Source organism: Drosophila arizonae, chromosome 5 (genome assembly GCF_054131065.1).
Source record: "Drosophila arizonae isolate 15081-1271.41 chromosome 5, UAZ_ARI_1.0, whole genome shotgun sequence".
Taxonomy (NCBI): Eukaryota; Metazoa; Arthropoda; class Insecta; order Diptera; family Drosophilidae; genus Drosophila; species Drosophila arizonae.
Window position 1 is genome coordinate 14,168,717 of NC_142925.1, and position 15,299 is coordinate 14,184,015.

At 41.5% G+C, this 15,299-nt stretch overlaps 5 protein-coding genes across 8 annotated transcripts; 2 read left to right on the top strand and 3 right to left on the bottom strand.

Annotated features, from left to right (window-relative positions):
* The first annotated feature begins 1,824 nt into the window (after positions 1-1,824).
* On the top strand, positions 1,825-6,882 carry stmA (Protein EFR3 homolog stmA). 3 transcript variants are annotated; one of them, XM_089472192.1, is made up of 9 exons: positions 1,825-2,420; positions 3,219-3,423; positions 3,479-3,632; positions 3,706-3,951; positions 4,152-4,193; positions 4,503-4,633; positions 4,698-5,561; positions 5,628-6,252; positions 6,312-6,882. In XM_089472192.1, the coding sequence occupies exons 1-9, from the start codon at positions 2,336-2,338 to the stop codon at positions 6,462-6,464; spliced, it is 2,505 nt and encodes an 834-aa protein (XP_089328318.1). In that variant the 5' UTR covers positions 1,825-2,335; the 3' UTR covers positions 6,465-6,882. The 3 variants fall into 3 exon arrangements, with proteins under 3 accessions (XP_089328318.1, XP_089328319.1, XP_089328320.1); XM_089472194.1 differs by lacking the exon at positions 1,825-2,420 and adding an exon at positions 2,552-2,747; XM_089472193.1 differs by lacking the exon at positions 4,152-4,193.
* On the bottom strand, positions 6,868-11,957 carry gcl (germ cell-less). 2 transcript variants are annotated; one of them, XM_018012052.2, is made up of 4 exons: positions 11,701-11,957; positions 9,238-9,413; positions 8,225-9,172; positions 6,868-8,165 (listed from the first exon to the last, which is right to left on the bottom strand). In XM_018012052.2, exons 2-4 carry the CDS (start codon positions 9,375-9,377, stop codon positions 7,511-7,513), a joined length of 1,743 nt encoding a protein of 580 aa, XP_017867541.1. In that variant the 5' UTR covers positions 9,378-9,413; positions 11,701-11,957; the 3' UTR covers positions 6,868-7,510. The 2 variants fall into 2 exon arrangements, with proteins under 2 accessions (XP_017867541.1, XP_089328321.1); XM_089472195.1 differs by lacking the exon at positions 11,701-11,957 and adding an exon at positions 10,384-10,958.
* Positions 11,958-12,350: 393 nt separating this feature from the next.
* Positions 12,351-13,365, top strand: mip40 (Myb-interacting protein 40). The gene has a single exon (XM_018012056.2). The coding sequence runs from the start codon at positions 12,506-12,508 to the stop codon at positions 13,316-13,318; it is 813 nt and encodes a 270-aa protein (XP_017867545.1). The 5' UTR covers positions 12,351-12,505; the 3' UTR covers positions 13,319-13,365.
* On the bottom strand, positions 13,327-14,354 carry Fkbp12 (peptidyl-prolyl cis-trans isomerase Fkbp12). The gene is made up of 3 exons (XM_018012057.2): positions 14,197-14,354; positions 13,931-14,001; positions 13,327-13,856 (listed from the first exon to the last, which is right to left on the bottom strand). Exons 1-3 carry the CDS (start codon positions 14,231-14,233, stop codon positions 13,638-13,640), a joined length of 327 nt encoding a protein of 108 aa, XP_017867546.1. The 5' UTR covers positions 14,234-14,354; the 3' UTR covers positions 13,327-13,637.
* On the bottom strand, positions 14,233-15,242 carry Xrcc2 (X-ray repair cross complementing 2). Its single transcript, XM_018009154.2, has 2 exons — positions 14,420-15,242; positions 14,233-14,364 (listed from the first exon to the last, which is right to left on the bottom strand). Exon 1 carries the CDS (start codon positions 15,198-15,200, stop codon positions 14,481-14,483), a length of 720 nt encoding a protein of 239 aa, XP_017864643.1. The 5' UTR covers positions 15,201-15,242; the 3' UTR covers positions 14,233-14,364; positions 14,420-14,480.
* Between the last annotated feature and the right edge of the window lie 57 nt (positions 15,243-15,299).

Below are 15,299 nucleotides of genomic sequence, written 5' to 3' on the forward strand. Positions count from 1 at the left end.
GGCTGTTGATGTTGGCGATGTAAACAAGTGAAACCAGCTCGCCCAAAAACATTCTTTACTTAGTTCCAGCTTCAGTTTTAGTATCTTCGTTAGGTTTGTATCTTAGAAATAATATGGAAATTCTGTGCAGCAAAGCCTGACAGACACGATCAACACCAGCAGCTGCTGCCGTTTCTACTGCTGCGGATGCTGCGTAAGACAAACAAACAGTAACCTCTCCCGGACAGACAGCATTGACCAGCACCACACCTCAGCTCATTAATCACGATATTGGCTAGCTATAATCGCTGCACTTAGCGAAATGGCCCTTTCGTAAAACCTAATAAAAACTACAATTAAATTCAATTAAACGCAAACTAATTATATTAAATCTATTTCATTATAATTCTTATACCTTCATTCTTGAATTTAGAAATGAAATATAAATCTTTTAACAATTCCCAAAATAACTTTAAGTTCAAATCGTGAATTTCGAATATAATTAAGCTCTCGGCTGAATTTAGTTAAAATAATTAATAATCATTTACATATTTAAATTGGGATTATGATTATTAATATAGCTATACTCAGCGACAAAAAAAAATAAATAAATAAATAAATAAATAGCAAATATAATTAATGAGAAAACGTATTAACAAATAATGAAACGAGAAAGATTTTTTATAAATAAATTGGAATACGAATTAACACATATTCTAAAATGTAAATAAAAAACTTCGATTATGTATCTATCTTTAATTCAGATAAAGAAATGGGCTAAATTTAATTTTATAAAAAATTTTGTATATAAAATATAGTTAAATCACTTGATAACATATTAAGCGTATTCAATTGCTATTTGAGTACTTAGAATATTTTAAAGTTCCCTAAATATTTTCAGTATATAATTCTTCACTATAGACTAATATTGAAATAATAGCAATTTAGAACATTCAACTTGGAGCTTTAATGCAAAATTCAGCTATTTTTCTTTATATACCTAAAGTTTCATAATTTCTTTGAGTGTATTTGCGTAGCATCAGAACTCATCGCTGATCGCTTTACTAATTAATTCGTCTTGTAGATAAGTTAGTTATGAAAGAGCGCTAATCCCCGAGGCAACTGAAACTATTCTGGCAAGTGTCATAAACAAAGCAAATCATGTAGGCAGCCAGTTGAGCAGGTAGCTGAGCGCACAACAAGCACAACAACAACAACATTCGGAATAAAATAATTCACGCAAATATTTCCACACACACTTGAATATTTGAATATCTCAATAATTAATCAAAAATATGAAGAAATACGCAAAATATACAAATAAATCATCGATTGTCATCGTCGTCAACCGGTCAAGAAACTATAAAGCACCAATCTGTTGTCGTCCCACGTCCACTCCATACGAAATCCCCTCCTTCACGCTCTCTGCCTTATCTTCTTCTACCTCTGTCCCTCACACACGCACACACTCTTTGCAAGGAGCCCATTTAACTTTAATAAAGTTGTCAACGCACGAATGTGTCGTGTGAAGCATTCGCCATATCTCTTACACTTCAACAACGGCCAGGCTGACAGTGCCAAGTGGACTCTCTCCCTCGCACTCACTCAGGCATTCTCAGCATTCCTGGTCGAGTGTCTAACGGTTTAATTTCTTTCCCACACATACACACAGCTTAACCACAACTGTTCCGCAACAGTTGTGAATGGGATTTTATTTTCTCAAGCAAATCCCTTGAGCTTTTCCCATATTAATTGCAGCGTTAGGAAAGCTTTCGTTGGGGGAAGCCTGTTAAATGCCAAAGCGCAGCTTTTTTTGCACAAATTATGTTCAGTACAAAACTTTTTGTGTTCAGTACCTATTTTTGTTCTCGACTGTAAAGTACAAAGCGCGTTATGAATCAAGTTCGCGATAAAGTAAAAAGCAATTAATTACAAAATATTCTAAATATAATAACATTGTGATGCGTGTTACGCGAAAAGCAACAATGATTGAAATATAAATTGATTAATAACATTAGATTGTTCTTTCTGTTGATATGATTAATGTTAGTGTTAAGTGTTGTGCTCCCACTTGCTGCCTTATGTAAATGCCAGAGGGTCATCTTCTTACAAAGCCAAGCATTTAATAATAGCCCACGTGCATAAAATATATCTATATACATACATATTAAATATACAAACATACATGCGTACCTTAAATAGCAAGAAAAGCTTGAAGGAGAGTGAAAACGAAAGCTTTCTTCCCGTTACATGTCAACAGCTGATTTTAACTAAGGAACACACCAACACATACTCATGTATTAACACACGCACGCACTCTTTTCTTCATTGAGAAAAAAAAAAACAGAAGGTAATAATGGCATTAATACGCTGCTGCTTTGAACCACCAGAACTACCGGAATTTTTCGATAGCTTTGTACAGAAATGCACCGATCCGAGTTGTAAGTATAATATTTTATTCATATTTGATAACGCACATTATTATTAGCCACACAAAACAAAAACACAACTCTCGCGCCCAACTGCAATCAAATATTGTTTTGCTGAGGAGCAGCACTGTTAACAGCGCAGACAACTTCAAGTATAGAAGTGTGCTGCCAGATCGCTGGATATGAAACACTGTGGCAACTCATCGTAAAAGTAGTCAAAGAGAAAAACAAATATTCGAGCACACAAATTTACAACAGCGAAATACTTTTATCGCCGCGTTTATTATCTAACGCCGCGATAAAAACATAAAATAAACGACTGTTGAGCGAACATGCCTGGTAAGTGATTGGTCAGAATAGAAATAACAGTAGCGGTATTTGACCTCGAGACAAATAAATGAATGATTGAATGACGCCAGCGATCGATGACGAAATCCAAGGATTTTTGCCGAAGATGTGCAGGAAAAGAGAACACAACATAAAAACACACACACGCAGAGCAATACAACAATAACAGCAACATTCGCTCTTAGCACGCGACTCGTGTCGATTCTCTTTGTAAAAATGGCAACGATTATGGGTGATAAGATAAACGACTTGGTCTAAATGGCCACCGCACCCAGTCCACCTGGTAGCGAACAGCAGCAAGGTTCGCCTTTCAGGGTTGATTGTCTATTAGTCACCATTCGTCCATTGCCGAAGACACAACAGAGACACTGCGTCGCCTGCATCGCATGTTTACCTATCGCTGCATACACGTCTGCCTGCCTAATCCATCTAAGCAATGCGCCTTTCCTTGCGCTCTTCTAGGTTGTTGCGGCTGCTGCTCGGCGCTGCGGCCGCGCTACAAGCGTCTGGTTGACAACATCTTCCCCGTCAATCCAGAGGATGGTCTCGTCAAGTCCAACATGGAGAAGCTGACCTTCTACTCCCTCAGCTCGCCGGACAAACTGGATCGCATCGGCGAGTATTTGTATCAGAAGGCCACCAAAGACATCAATCGCAAACGCTACAAGTAAGATTATATAAATTATAAATAACATTTACTTATATGATACATTTTCTTCTAGACTAGCCGAGATCGCCATGGAGGCAATGGATCTGCTGCTGCAGGCCTGTCATGCTCAAACCACGCTCAATTTGTTTGTGGAATCGTTTTTGCGCATGGTGCAAAAGCTGCTCGAGGACTCGAATCCGAATTTAAAAATAATGGCAACTAATTCGGTAGGAAATGCTCCATAAAATTCCATTAATGAGAGCTTGATTGTTATATACTAATTCTGAATCTTTCTTTCAGTTTGTTAAGTTTGCTAATATAAACGAGGACACGCCCTCGTATCATCGACGCTACGACTTCTTTATCTCAAAGTTTTCTTCCATGTGTCACAGCGACAGCCACGATTTGCGCGACAGCCTCCGTCTGGCTGGCATCAAAGGATTACAGGGTGTTATACGCAAAACCGTGTCGGACGATCTGGTCGAGAATATCTGGGAGGCCCAGCACATGGAGAAGATTGTGCCCTCGCTGCTGTTCAATATGCAGGTGTGTTCCCTCAACCCAAACGAAGTTCAATCAATATTATTGAATGCATACGTACATATTTATGAAATTGGCAAATCTCGAGCCTCACAACTAATTTCTGTTGTTTTTCGTTGTTTTCGTATATATTCTGTCATTATGCCAACGAAACTAATCCAACACTAAACACACAACAATCACACATAACTGAAACACAACAATAGTTCTGTGTGAACGTTATGTTTGTGAAGAAAAATTTACTGGCGGTAATTTGAATTGCTTTCAAGTATAACTAATCAAACTCTCCATAAGTGTATGTCTCTATCCCTAAACCTTGTAAATGTATATAACGAAAGTTGCCTCAACTAAAGTATGGAAACTTCGTCTGCTAAGAGATAGACGAACAGTCTCTAAAGTTCAGACAAGGCAACGTTTAGTTCGTAGAGTTTTCACTGTATATAATATATAGATATACTTTATGTGTTTAGCATAAATCCCAATGTCCGCACTTACCCTACCCCCCGCTTCATAGTGGTCCAAGATCTGCTTACCAATAACTTCTCTTATTCGTCTAGTCGGGCGACCTGACACCTGTTGAGGATGCCACCAATGTGACGCCCCCTGTGCTGGCGGAAGAAGTGCTGCGCGAGCTGGTCGGACGCGCCTCCTTTGGACACATACGTAGCGTGCTAAAGCCGCTGTTGACGTAAGCAAACAAACATATGCCATATTATCAATTATTAATCCTAGTTCATTACGTCATCATGCAGACACTTGGATCGACATGAGCTGTGGGTGCCCAACACCTTTGCCATACACACATTCCGCATTGTTATGATTTCTATACAACCACAATATTCGTACACCGTGGTGGAGACCTTGATGCAGCACTTGGATAACAATTTCAAGTCATCGCCCAAGACACGCACCTCCCTGGCGGTGGTGCTATCGAAGATTATTGCCATTGCGGCGGGCGAGAGCGTGGGACCCTCTGCCCTCGATATTATTAATAATCTGTTGACCCACTTGCGTACGAGCGTTAGCACAACCACCGAAATAACACCAGAGGAATCGCAGTACCAGGAGGCGCTGATCAATGCGCTGGGCGAGTTTGCCAACCATCATCCGGACTACCAGAAGATCGAGATCATGCTGTTCATCATGAACACGGTGCCCGATCTGTCCAAGAAGAGCAAAAGCGATCAAATGCTGCAGAATATATTGCTCAAGTCCCTGCTGAAAGTGGGCAACCAGTATAGCACAGTATCCTTCGAGAAGGCCTTTCCCGCCTCGTTCCTGCAGCCGCTGCTGCGAATGGCGCGCGCTCCACATGATCCAACGCGCATAATTGTGATGCAGATCTTCCAGGCGCTGCTCGATCGCCATCAAAACGAGAAGGTGCTGAGCACCGTAAGCGTCAAGCCGTATCCTGCCCTATCCCAGGAGCCGCCCTCACGCTCCGACATCATATTCACGCACAAATACGGCGCGAATATTATGCAGGCGCTGATCGACAGCATGGCGCTATCGGATCGCGTGGATGCCCTGACCTCCAGCTATAATACAGCTGCGCTCCTCATTGTGGAGATGTCGTGCAGCGAAACAGTGCAGGAGTTCCTGCTGTTCATATTGGGGTAAGGGCGAGTCCGCTTCCAATTTCGATTGCAATTCTAATAAATCTCTCTCTCTCTCTCATTTAGAATTCAACAAGTGGCTTCCACTGTGGAGACTTTGGGCGCAGTGCATCGTTGCAATTTGCACTCGATTGCCATTGCGCTGCTGGTGCTCATCTCGCGCGTCAGCGGCATCAACAATTTGCTGGAGTATGCACAAAAGATTATTGAGGCGCGACGCGAGGAGGCCATCTACTATCTGCCGCCGCTGTTGGAGCCCAAGAAGGTGGTCACCAAGAACCTGAACTTGGCGCTGCCTCACCTCTCCATTGATAAATTAGCCCTGGGCGAATGCTTGCAGAATGCTGGCATGGATGCACAGCGTCTCAATACTGGTGCGCCGTACACACTCAACCAGACGGATAACCCGGGACATCGTCACTCCTGGGTGGAATCGGTTAGCAACCACATGACGCAGCGGAATAGCTCTGCCGACTTAACGCTCTACAACGGCGATGTGGATAGCGTCAATAGCTCGCCAGGAGTCTGCAAGAAAGCCCTATCGCCCGAATACAACTTTGATGCGATGAAGCGCGCCTTAGCCGAGCCCACGGAGGCGGCGAAGCGAGAGCAACGCGAGCGACAAATGCAGATTGTGCGCACCTTCCGTGAAGGCGAATTCGACGAATTGATACGACGCACCGAGCCGAAGGTAAATTCTCCGGCGCCCACTAAATATTTTCTCTAATATCGTGCTCTTTATAATTCCAGCACGATCTGATTCAAAATCGCCTAAACGAGCTCTTCAACTCGCTGGCCGTGGAGCGCCAGATAACGCAAAGCGATAGCAAAACAGCTCAATTGCAGACAACCAATGAGAAGCCCGTCTATGAGACGAAATTCCCAGAGCTCTTCTACTACTAAAACGAAAATTATATAAAATATATATATATATATATACATTAATATATATATGTATATGTATAGAGAATATTTGATGTAACCTGGTCATGGAACATGGAACATGGATACGGAGTATGGTATGGTATGGTATTTATAGCACATAATAGCGAAATTGTTTGTTTGTATGTATATTACACGGGCAGGGATCTAGATAGTTATTGTTTGACCGGGTCAATTTTAAATTAAAGTTCTGTTATTACAATACGCTAATAGTATTTGTTACAAATAAATATATAATATATATAACAAAAAAAACCCCAAAAAAAAAAAAAAAAAAAAAGATTGATCGATCAATCGATCAGATTGCTGTAATTCCCTTGCTTTGCATATCGCCAGGCATGTTTGATAATAATAGAAAAACTGATTGTTGCTTTAAAAAGTTCACATATTTAATAATAATTTAGTGGGGGTTAATTAAAATGCATTGGACTTAAGTAAGACGTTAATTAGTTTAAATGACGTTTGCAATTGTGATTCGAATACGCATTGAGTTCGATAGCCGCATTGTTAGCTTAACTTTTAGAATCGTAAATACTATATATATATATCTCATATATATATATATATTGGTTTTGAAACACCTTTGTGCCGAGCGCACAAAATATTGTGCTGATATAAACTTAACTGGTTCTGGATACAAAATAGTAATGCATTAATTGCTAGGATGTAATATGTAAACGATTTTACAAAAATATATATATATATATATACTTAGAGACGGACGCATTGGGGCACGACGCGCTCTAGAGGAAATGTACAATTGTATGGCGTACAGTTAGTAGAAGGTTGAACTATATATAGCTATAAGTATATATACAGCGGACGCTAGTTGTAGCCAACGGAGAACGAATGTACAACTATGTATGTGTGTGTATATGTAGATTAAACGAGACTCGAGTGGCGAGTCCTTGAACAGAACGAGGTGGTATGTGCTTAAAAGGGGACGTAATACGATGCATGCTTAGGTGGTTTGTGGAGGCGTGGTTTGTGGGGCTAGTGCAACGCGCTCAGCACGCCACGTCGCGACAGAGCGCCTCGCCATCGCTGGTCAAGGCGGCACTGCTGCGGGGCCAGCTAAAGCGTCCAGCTGGTCGCAGTCCGAGCGACGGCGACGATGGCGTCGAGTCGCCGCTCACACAGACAGCCGAATCATCAGCACTGGCTGGAGTCAGAGGGCGCTCAGAACTGGCGCCAATCTCCGAAATGGGTATCGTAGTGGTCGAGAGCGTCGTCTCCTCGCTGTGGGGCACAACCTCCTTGAAGCTCTGATTGGGTGGCATCACGACCAGCATGTTGATGGAGATAAGCAGCGGGTGCACCAGCTTGGGGTCAAGCACCATCAGCGACACCTCCTCGTTCTTCTCCAGGCTCAGCGTGGTGATCTCAGACGTTTGGGTAAACACCGCCTGGCGCTGTGCATTGATTGATGTCACCACAGTGCGAATCATAAACTTTCGTATCGTCTGCAAGCTGAGCACCCGCTCGTGCTCGTGCCGATGGTGGCGTCGGATGAGCAGGCTCCGCGAGTCCATGATGAGTATGAGATCCAGTCCATAGTTAAAGCCCGTCCAGCGCCACTTTTGATAGCCGGGCTCCATTAGCAAACGGCCGCAGCGCATGCAATTCTCATAGAACTCCTCCTTGTCCAGCTGCTGCGGACTTCTGCTTAAATAGGAATCAATATTAACTCTGATTCATGAAATTTCCAGTTAAACACTTACGCATCCTCTTGGCCGTGATCGATGCGCAGCAGCGCATCCCAGTGGCTGTGTATGTGCTTGTAGAGCCATTCCTTGGGAATGATATTGTCGTTGAATATGATCTTCAAGTCCATGTAGTGATTGGTCAGGTACTGGGTGCGCAGCTTCTGGAAGACGGGCACATATGGCTGGCCCTCGGGCGTGGCCAGAAACGAACGCTCCTCCATGCGGCCGGCGAAGTATGCCCACTGCACCACATCCACGCTGGGCGTATGCGTCTCAACGCCCGCATTCACCAGCCTCTCCTGGGTCCGTTGCGCTTCGGCCCGTTGCACCGGATCATCGGGATCGTAGTTGGGATGCAGCTGCAGGAACATCCAGGTGCGCAGCAGCGTATATAGCGAGAATTCCGTTTGCATCACATACAAATCGTGGCTAGCCGTGAGCAGAGTCATCAACTCAATGGAGATGTGCCGCAACTGATTGGGATGCTTATTGTAAATGCTAAGTAAGTTGATCTGGAACCACTGGAACGTGGACTTCTTGACGCTCAGCACGCCGTACTGGCAGGCCGCCTCGTAGTATTGCACCGCAGTCTCTGCATCAATGCTATCCACCATCACCTCGGCGCACTTGTCAATGATGCCGTCCAAGTGGAAGAGTGTCGCAGTTGCCAGCACGGGTATCACATCTTTGGGCTCAATCGCAATTTCATCCGAGTACATTGAGCCAAACACAGCATCCAGACTATCCACATTGATCCGATCGTCGAGTATTTTAATATTCACAAAATTCTGCTGCGCCTCCTTCCACGATCCATTGAACATGCTATAGAAGTACGGGCTCTGGCTAAGATAGACCTTGTGCAGATGCCAGACTTTGTCCAGTGCCATCACGGCCACATCCGAGTTCTTCTGCTCCTTGAACAGCGCCTTGTATATATACTGTGTGGTTGTCAATAGTTTTTTTCTGCAAATCAAAACGATTTTGTGTTTTAGTAAACAGTTAAGATCGATCATCATTTTCCCACTCACTTTTTTGGCGATTTGGCCTCCTGCTCGGCGCGTTCGCGATCCTGCTGCGATACCGTCGATTCTGTGCTACGCCTTCGCTTACGCCGTCCACTCAACACCTCCACCACATTGCTCTGCATGGATCCGACGATCTGACCCATGTTTCTGAATCTGGCTCCAAATTGGAGTACTCACGCCTAAAATGATGGCAAATATCAGATATTTGTGAAGCGCTCAGTTCCGATTACCATCTTAGTCCAAAGAGTTACAAAATAAAAATAAATTTTAAAAACAAAACTAAAACTTAAATATTGTTTTTTTTTTTTTAACCAATTTTAAATTTTAACTTCTTAAGGAACCACGAAATCAGACTATCGCTCTATCTGTAGAGTCTTTTCTTGTCTTCTAAGCTAACTCCACTACCTACAGTAAAAAATATAATATAATACTGATTAGAATGGCGTACGTATTTCGATAGTATTGAAATATACATATGTATGCATAAAGCACGCTCTCATCTTTATTTCAAGTTACATTTAAACATAGATGTTTTTGGGTTATTTAAACAGGTTGCGTACGCCTTTATTGTTTATGTACACAAAGTTGACCCAGTTTTCGGGTCCGCCCACTGCGGATCCCTTTAATAGGTCAAAAGTAGTGGGTGACCCATTGATTAGGTATGAAATTTCTTAAACTTTTTGAGTGCAGTTTGTGTATTTAATCTATCACCTCGCTCTCTCCTCGTCTTTGACGACCAGCAGATGATGTCACCCATGTGTAGCCTGCCTTCAAGAAGGTGGCCCGTTTATTAATAGAATATTATCTTCTATAGAGTCGAACTCTTTAAATACATACAAATTCACATGCAAACGCATTTGTTTATGTTTTATTCTCCCTTCTGCTGTTTAGCCTATTAACATGTTTGCTGCTGGATGTTGTAAGCGTGTCAAGGCCGTTGCCATAATAATGCTTATAAAAAAAAAAAGAGCTTTGATTTTTTCGCTTTATTTACAACATGTTTCTATGGGCTTGTATACTCCATATCGGAAATTACGCACTCATCCATCCATATGCCAGTCAAATGCTCGCGAGTCGCGAGTATTTGTTGTCATGCACCACACACATACTTCTATAAATAAGCACACACACTTGCACACATCTAGCTACCAAGTTTGTTTTGGTGCGACGCAGTTAAAGCTCTCAAAACCAGTTTGAGCACACTTTTCTTATAAGACCAAAACAAGAAATTCGATTGCAACGCCTGAAAATTACGTCACTAAACACACAGAGCGCAACAGCGTGGAAGCGACTTAGAGATGCAAGGAGAGAGCAAATGTGAATGAGAGACAAGCAAAGAGAGAGGACGCTAGCGCTGTTGTTATTTAAAACACTATGATATCAGAGATAGAGCTGGCTGCATTCGTTCCATTCAATGGATTATATGCAACTCAGCGAAAAATATATACCAAATAAAAACGAAGAATAAATACTCTTGCAGACTTAAAAAAAAAATTAATGTTGCCCGATGAGTTACGGCCAAATAACGTGAGTTATCGTCAAAGAAGCCAACAAGATCGGGCGGACCGGAACGGGATTCGAACTCGCGCTGCTTAGCAGCACTCTTCAAAGCAGAATCAAAACGTTTAGACGGCTGCGCCATCCTCAACATTAGACAGACAACAGCAAATTGTCTATGAAACTAATTTTTATGTATTTTGGGTAAACAAATAAATATGAGCACATATTTATTTACATACACACGCTGTATATGGTTTGATAAATAGTTTCGTTTTTTATGTTATACATACAAATATATATGTATGTGTATGTAGAGTGTAGAGGTTCAGCGAACTTGCCCGATATGCCCAGCTGTTCGGCTATGGATCGGCCAGACGAATCTGATTGGGGCTGTGGCGGGCGTGCAGTCTACCTAAAATTTACTGTCGTGCGGCACTGATAGCACGATGGTTTATATAGCCATATACATGAGTGTTTATAAATATACATATGCATATATTATATACATACACAAACATATACAGTCTTTAAGACTTTTCGAAATAGATGCGAGTAGGAAATATATCACGCTCTCATCCCTCTGCCAATCAATGCGATCTCTCCCACTCACTCTCTCTTTCACTCTTCATACTGCGTTCATACACACATGTTATCTGTGGCGATGCTGTTATTACCAATGTAACAGTAAATCGCCACTATAAATAGCTAAGAAAAGTAAATTTTGGGAACATGTGGGGGAGAATTGCAGAATACGAAAGCAACGACGCAGTAATATGTTGTTTGTGTTAGTGAGTGCGTGGTGGTGAGAGCGAGTTTGGTCACTCTCTCTCTCTCGCGCACCAAACAAAACAACAGCGATAGAGGCAAAATGCAACTGAAAACACACACAAAAACAATCATACATGCATACACAAATAACTGGTGAGCTGATAAAAATGCGAAAAGGGAATGCAATACTGCACTTACTGTAAATGTGGAGTTACAGTTTTGCTTTGTTTTAATTTATGTAACTAGATTATCACTTCACTTTATGTACATTTACCACCACAATAGTTCATACAGTCTTTAAATCATTTGTTTATGATATAAATATTTTAATATTTCTATTTAACTTTCAATTTTCTTTTGTTAACACAACAGCTTTGTGCACTCCTCCGCGCACCAACCGTTCCCTTTCATGAATCTCAAGCGACTCTCAATCATTCGCGTTTCGCTAGATGAGAAATAAACAACAATAACAAAACTGTGGTCGAACTGTTATTATTTACAGTTCTGTTATTGTTAACAGCACAACATTAAACAGCTGCTCGCAATTCAGGCTAGCTCTTACAATTTTGCGATGCTCAATTTGTATTTCTTAATTATTTTAAGCAAACAAGTTGTTGATTACTTCAATTGGCCGCCCGCTAAAACATTAACATAAACCTAAAACCTTTGAACAGCGATAATCTGCTACCTATCTTAAAACTCAGTTGGTTTCTGATGGTCTATAATAGTTAATTTGTTTAGGGCTTTTAAGGAATTATTAGAAAAAATTTGGAGCTATTATAATGAGCATTTAAACTTGCCCATCGAATTTCAGTTTATTTAAAAATTAAATTTGTTTTAAATTTTGCAATGCTAAGCTGTTAAATTCAAAATCGTTAATACTTTCGATTAATGTGTTATCGCCAATGGCGTCCATCACTAGCAGTTTTGCCATTCACTGCGTTTACATTTGAAAATTAGATTTAAAGAATTGAAAAAAGAAATTAATATCAACATCAACATTATGAAAGTGACTCCAAAGAAACCACGCGCCACAGCTATAGAGGGCACACTGCGCTCGCGTGAATCCCGCAAAGAAGCTGCAAAGGACGAGTCCGAAGCACCACTCCCGTTGCTGCAAATCGACGACGACATGGAATCCGAACTGCCCATACGAGGACGCCCCTCCAAGAAGCTGCAACTGCAAAAGCAACTACAACGTGCTCAATCCAATGCAAAACAGCAAGCCGAAGTGAAGAGTGATTCCGCAGCAGAAGCCGAAGCTGAAGCACCAACAACATCTGCTAATGCAACTGGGTCAGGAAGATCCAAAGCCAAACGGTCGCTTTACAAAAAAAGCGGGAACAATGCAGCCCAAAAATCACACAGTGAAAGCTATGTAATGCGCCTCTTCGAACGCAGCCTCGATCTGTCCAAGTACAAAGAGAAAACACCGCTCTATCCCATTTGCCGCGCCTGGATGGCCAACCAGCCACGCAATCCCAACGTGGCGGTCTACAACACAGACGGCACAGTGCCCATAGTTAAGCGTGAGGACGATGCCGAGGAGGTGCTCAGCAAATTGCTGAGCGGCGAATTGAAAGTTTTAAAGCAAATGCCACAGGCGCGCAAAACCGAGATGTCGCCCATTCCACCCCGACTGCCCAACCCCCAGGACGAGAAGCTGAAGGGCGCCAGCAAAGAGGAGCTGCTGGCCGAGAATATCGGCCATTGGAAGCGGGTGCGCAGTCACTGGCTGAAGCATGCGCAGAAATATGAACGAGAACGCTACGAAATAATTGACCAGATAATGGATGCTGTGTGCAAGCGAGAATGAAAATGCAATTTTAATATAATTTCACTTGAATAAATCTTTATTTGTAATTGCGTTTGCCTTTTTCAATGATCTGTGTGTGCTTGGTAATTAAGTCTAATTTAATCTTTCATTCACTTCTTTTTCGTTTTCGATATAATTAAAATGCTGTTGGATTGTTCTTGTTTGGTTCTGTTGCCACTGCCGGAGCGCGCGCCAGGTTCTTGTTGTTGTTGAAGATGTGTACGAGTGCAAGTGTGTATGTGTGTATAACAGTGCTTACACATGCAAAAACACACACACACACAGGCAGGGTCTTCGGCTGTTTGCTGCATTCGAACACTTATTCGACCTTGAGCAATTCAACGTCGAAAGTCAAGGTAGAATTGGGAGGAATGACACCTGGATGGCCACGGCTGCCATAGGCGTAGTCAGGTGAGCAGATCAACTTGGCCCGCTGGCCAACGCTCAGCTGAGCAACGCCCTCATCCCAGCCGCGAATAACCTCACCCTTGCCAATGGTGAACTTGAAAGGCTTGTTGCGGTCCCGAGATGAATCGAACTGTAATTTGTAAATATAGAAAATAAAATTATCCACACCAAATATATTTCAATTAATTATCACTATATCCATACCTTGGTGCCATCATCCAATGTGCCAGTGTAATGCACTGAAACTTTCTGGCCGTTCTTTGGGAAGGTGCTACCTGCAATACGAAGGCGTGAGAGGGAGAGAGTGAGAGAGTGTGTGAGATACATATGTATATGTATGTATGCATATAGTGTATAGAAATGTGTATGTGTATAGCGAACGGAAAAATACTTCTCTAACAAAATGCCGCAAATGTAAGGTTAATGCCATAATAATAACTAATATTAAAAAGTACTCCTCTTTTACTTACCATCGCCGGGGGAAATTGGAACAACTTGTACGCCCATTTTTACGTTTTTTTTTTATATTTAAAATCGGCCTGCTGGAAAAAAGTAGCACGTTTTGCTCGTCGCGTCGAACAGAAAAACCAAAGATGGCACCAAATATAAAAAATGTCGATTAGCTTGACAAGCACCAACTACAATTCCAGAATCTTATCGATAATTTATATCGTTATTGATATTCATACTCACTAAAAATAAAAAGGCGCCAGAGTTTGTTTTTCAAATTTGTATTTTACTTTATTTTATATTTCTACTTAAACTTAATTCCACTTTCATCTATAACAATTTCTTCGTCATTCAGTATTCGCTTGCCATTTGCTAGGCACTTCAATTGTAATTTGTGATCTATATTTATCGCTTTGCATGGAGCATAAGAGTTTTTTAAGAAACTGCTGTCCACTGTGTAAATGCAACAAACGTAAAATCTCTTGCAAATCTTGTTGATTTCCTCCAAAATATTCATATAGTATTTGTATTTACGAATTCGCACATTTTGTGGCAAATCAAGCCAATAAAATTCACACAATCCATCAATTGCAACGAGACTAATTCTTTCATTATCAAACAATATATGATTGTCCAAAGCTTTTAAGGCCATGCGAACATTTTGAGATGAAAAGCAATTTATAATTTCCAATGAATCTAAGCACTTTTCACAAATCTCCTGCAATTGGACGCCTGTTGCATTCGGATTCGCATTTTTCACAGCGTCCTGCACAAGTTTTCCAAACACTTGATAGTCAATCTTATGGCTAATATTAATTAGGATAACATCACAATTTATTAGACAATTTGCAATAATTTGCATTAGTAGAAAAGTTTTCCCGCTTTTCCTTTTGCCAGATATTTCGACAAGTGATTTGGGTGCGGGTCCGCCTTTCGTAAATATGTTCGTGTTCAATTCGGTAATGCGTGGACGAGCCTCGCCCAACTGACGTAAATAAACATTAGCCGCCGAAGAAATATCCATTTAGAAGCGCATTTAAATTGTATTTATTAAGATTGTTTACACTTGCATTACCCTGCGCATTGAACAGGGCTGTTATGCAACTATCGTATATAATTCGTG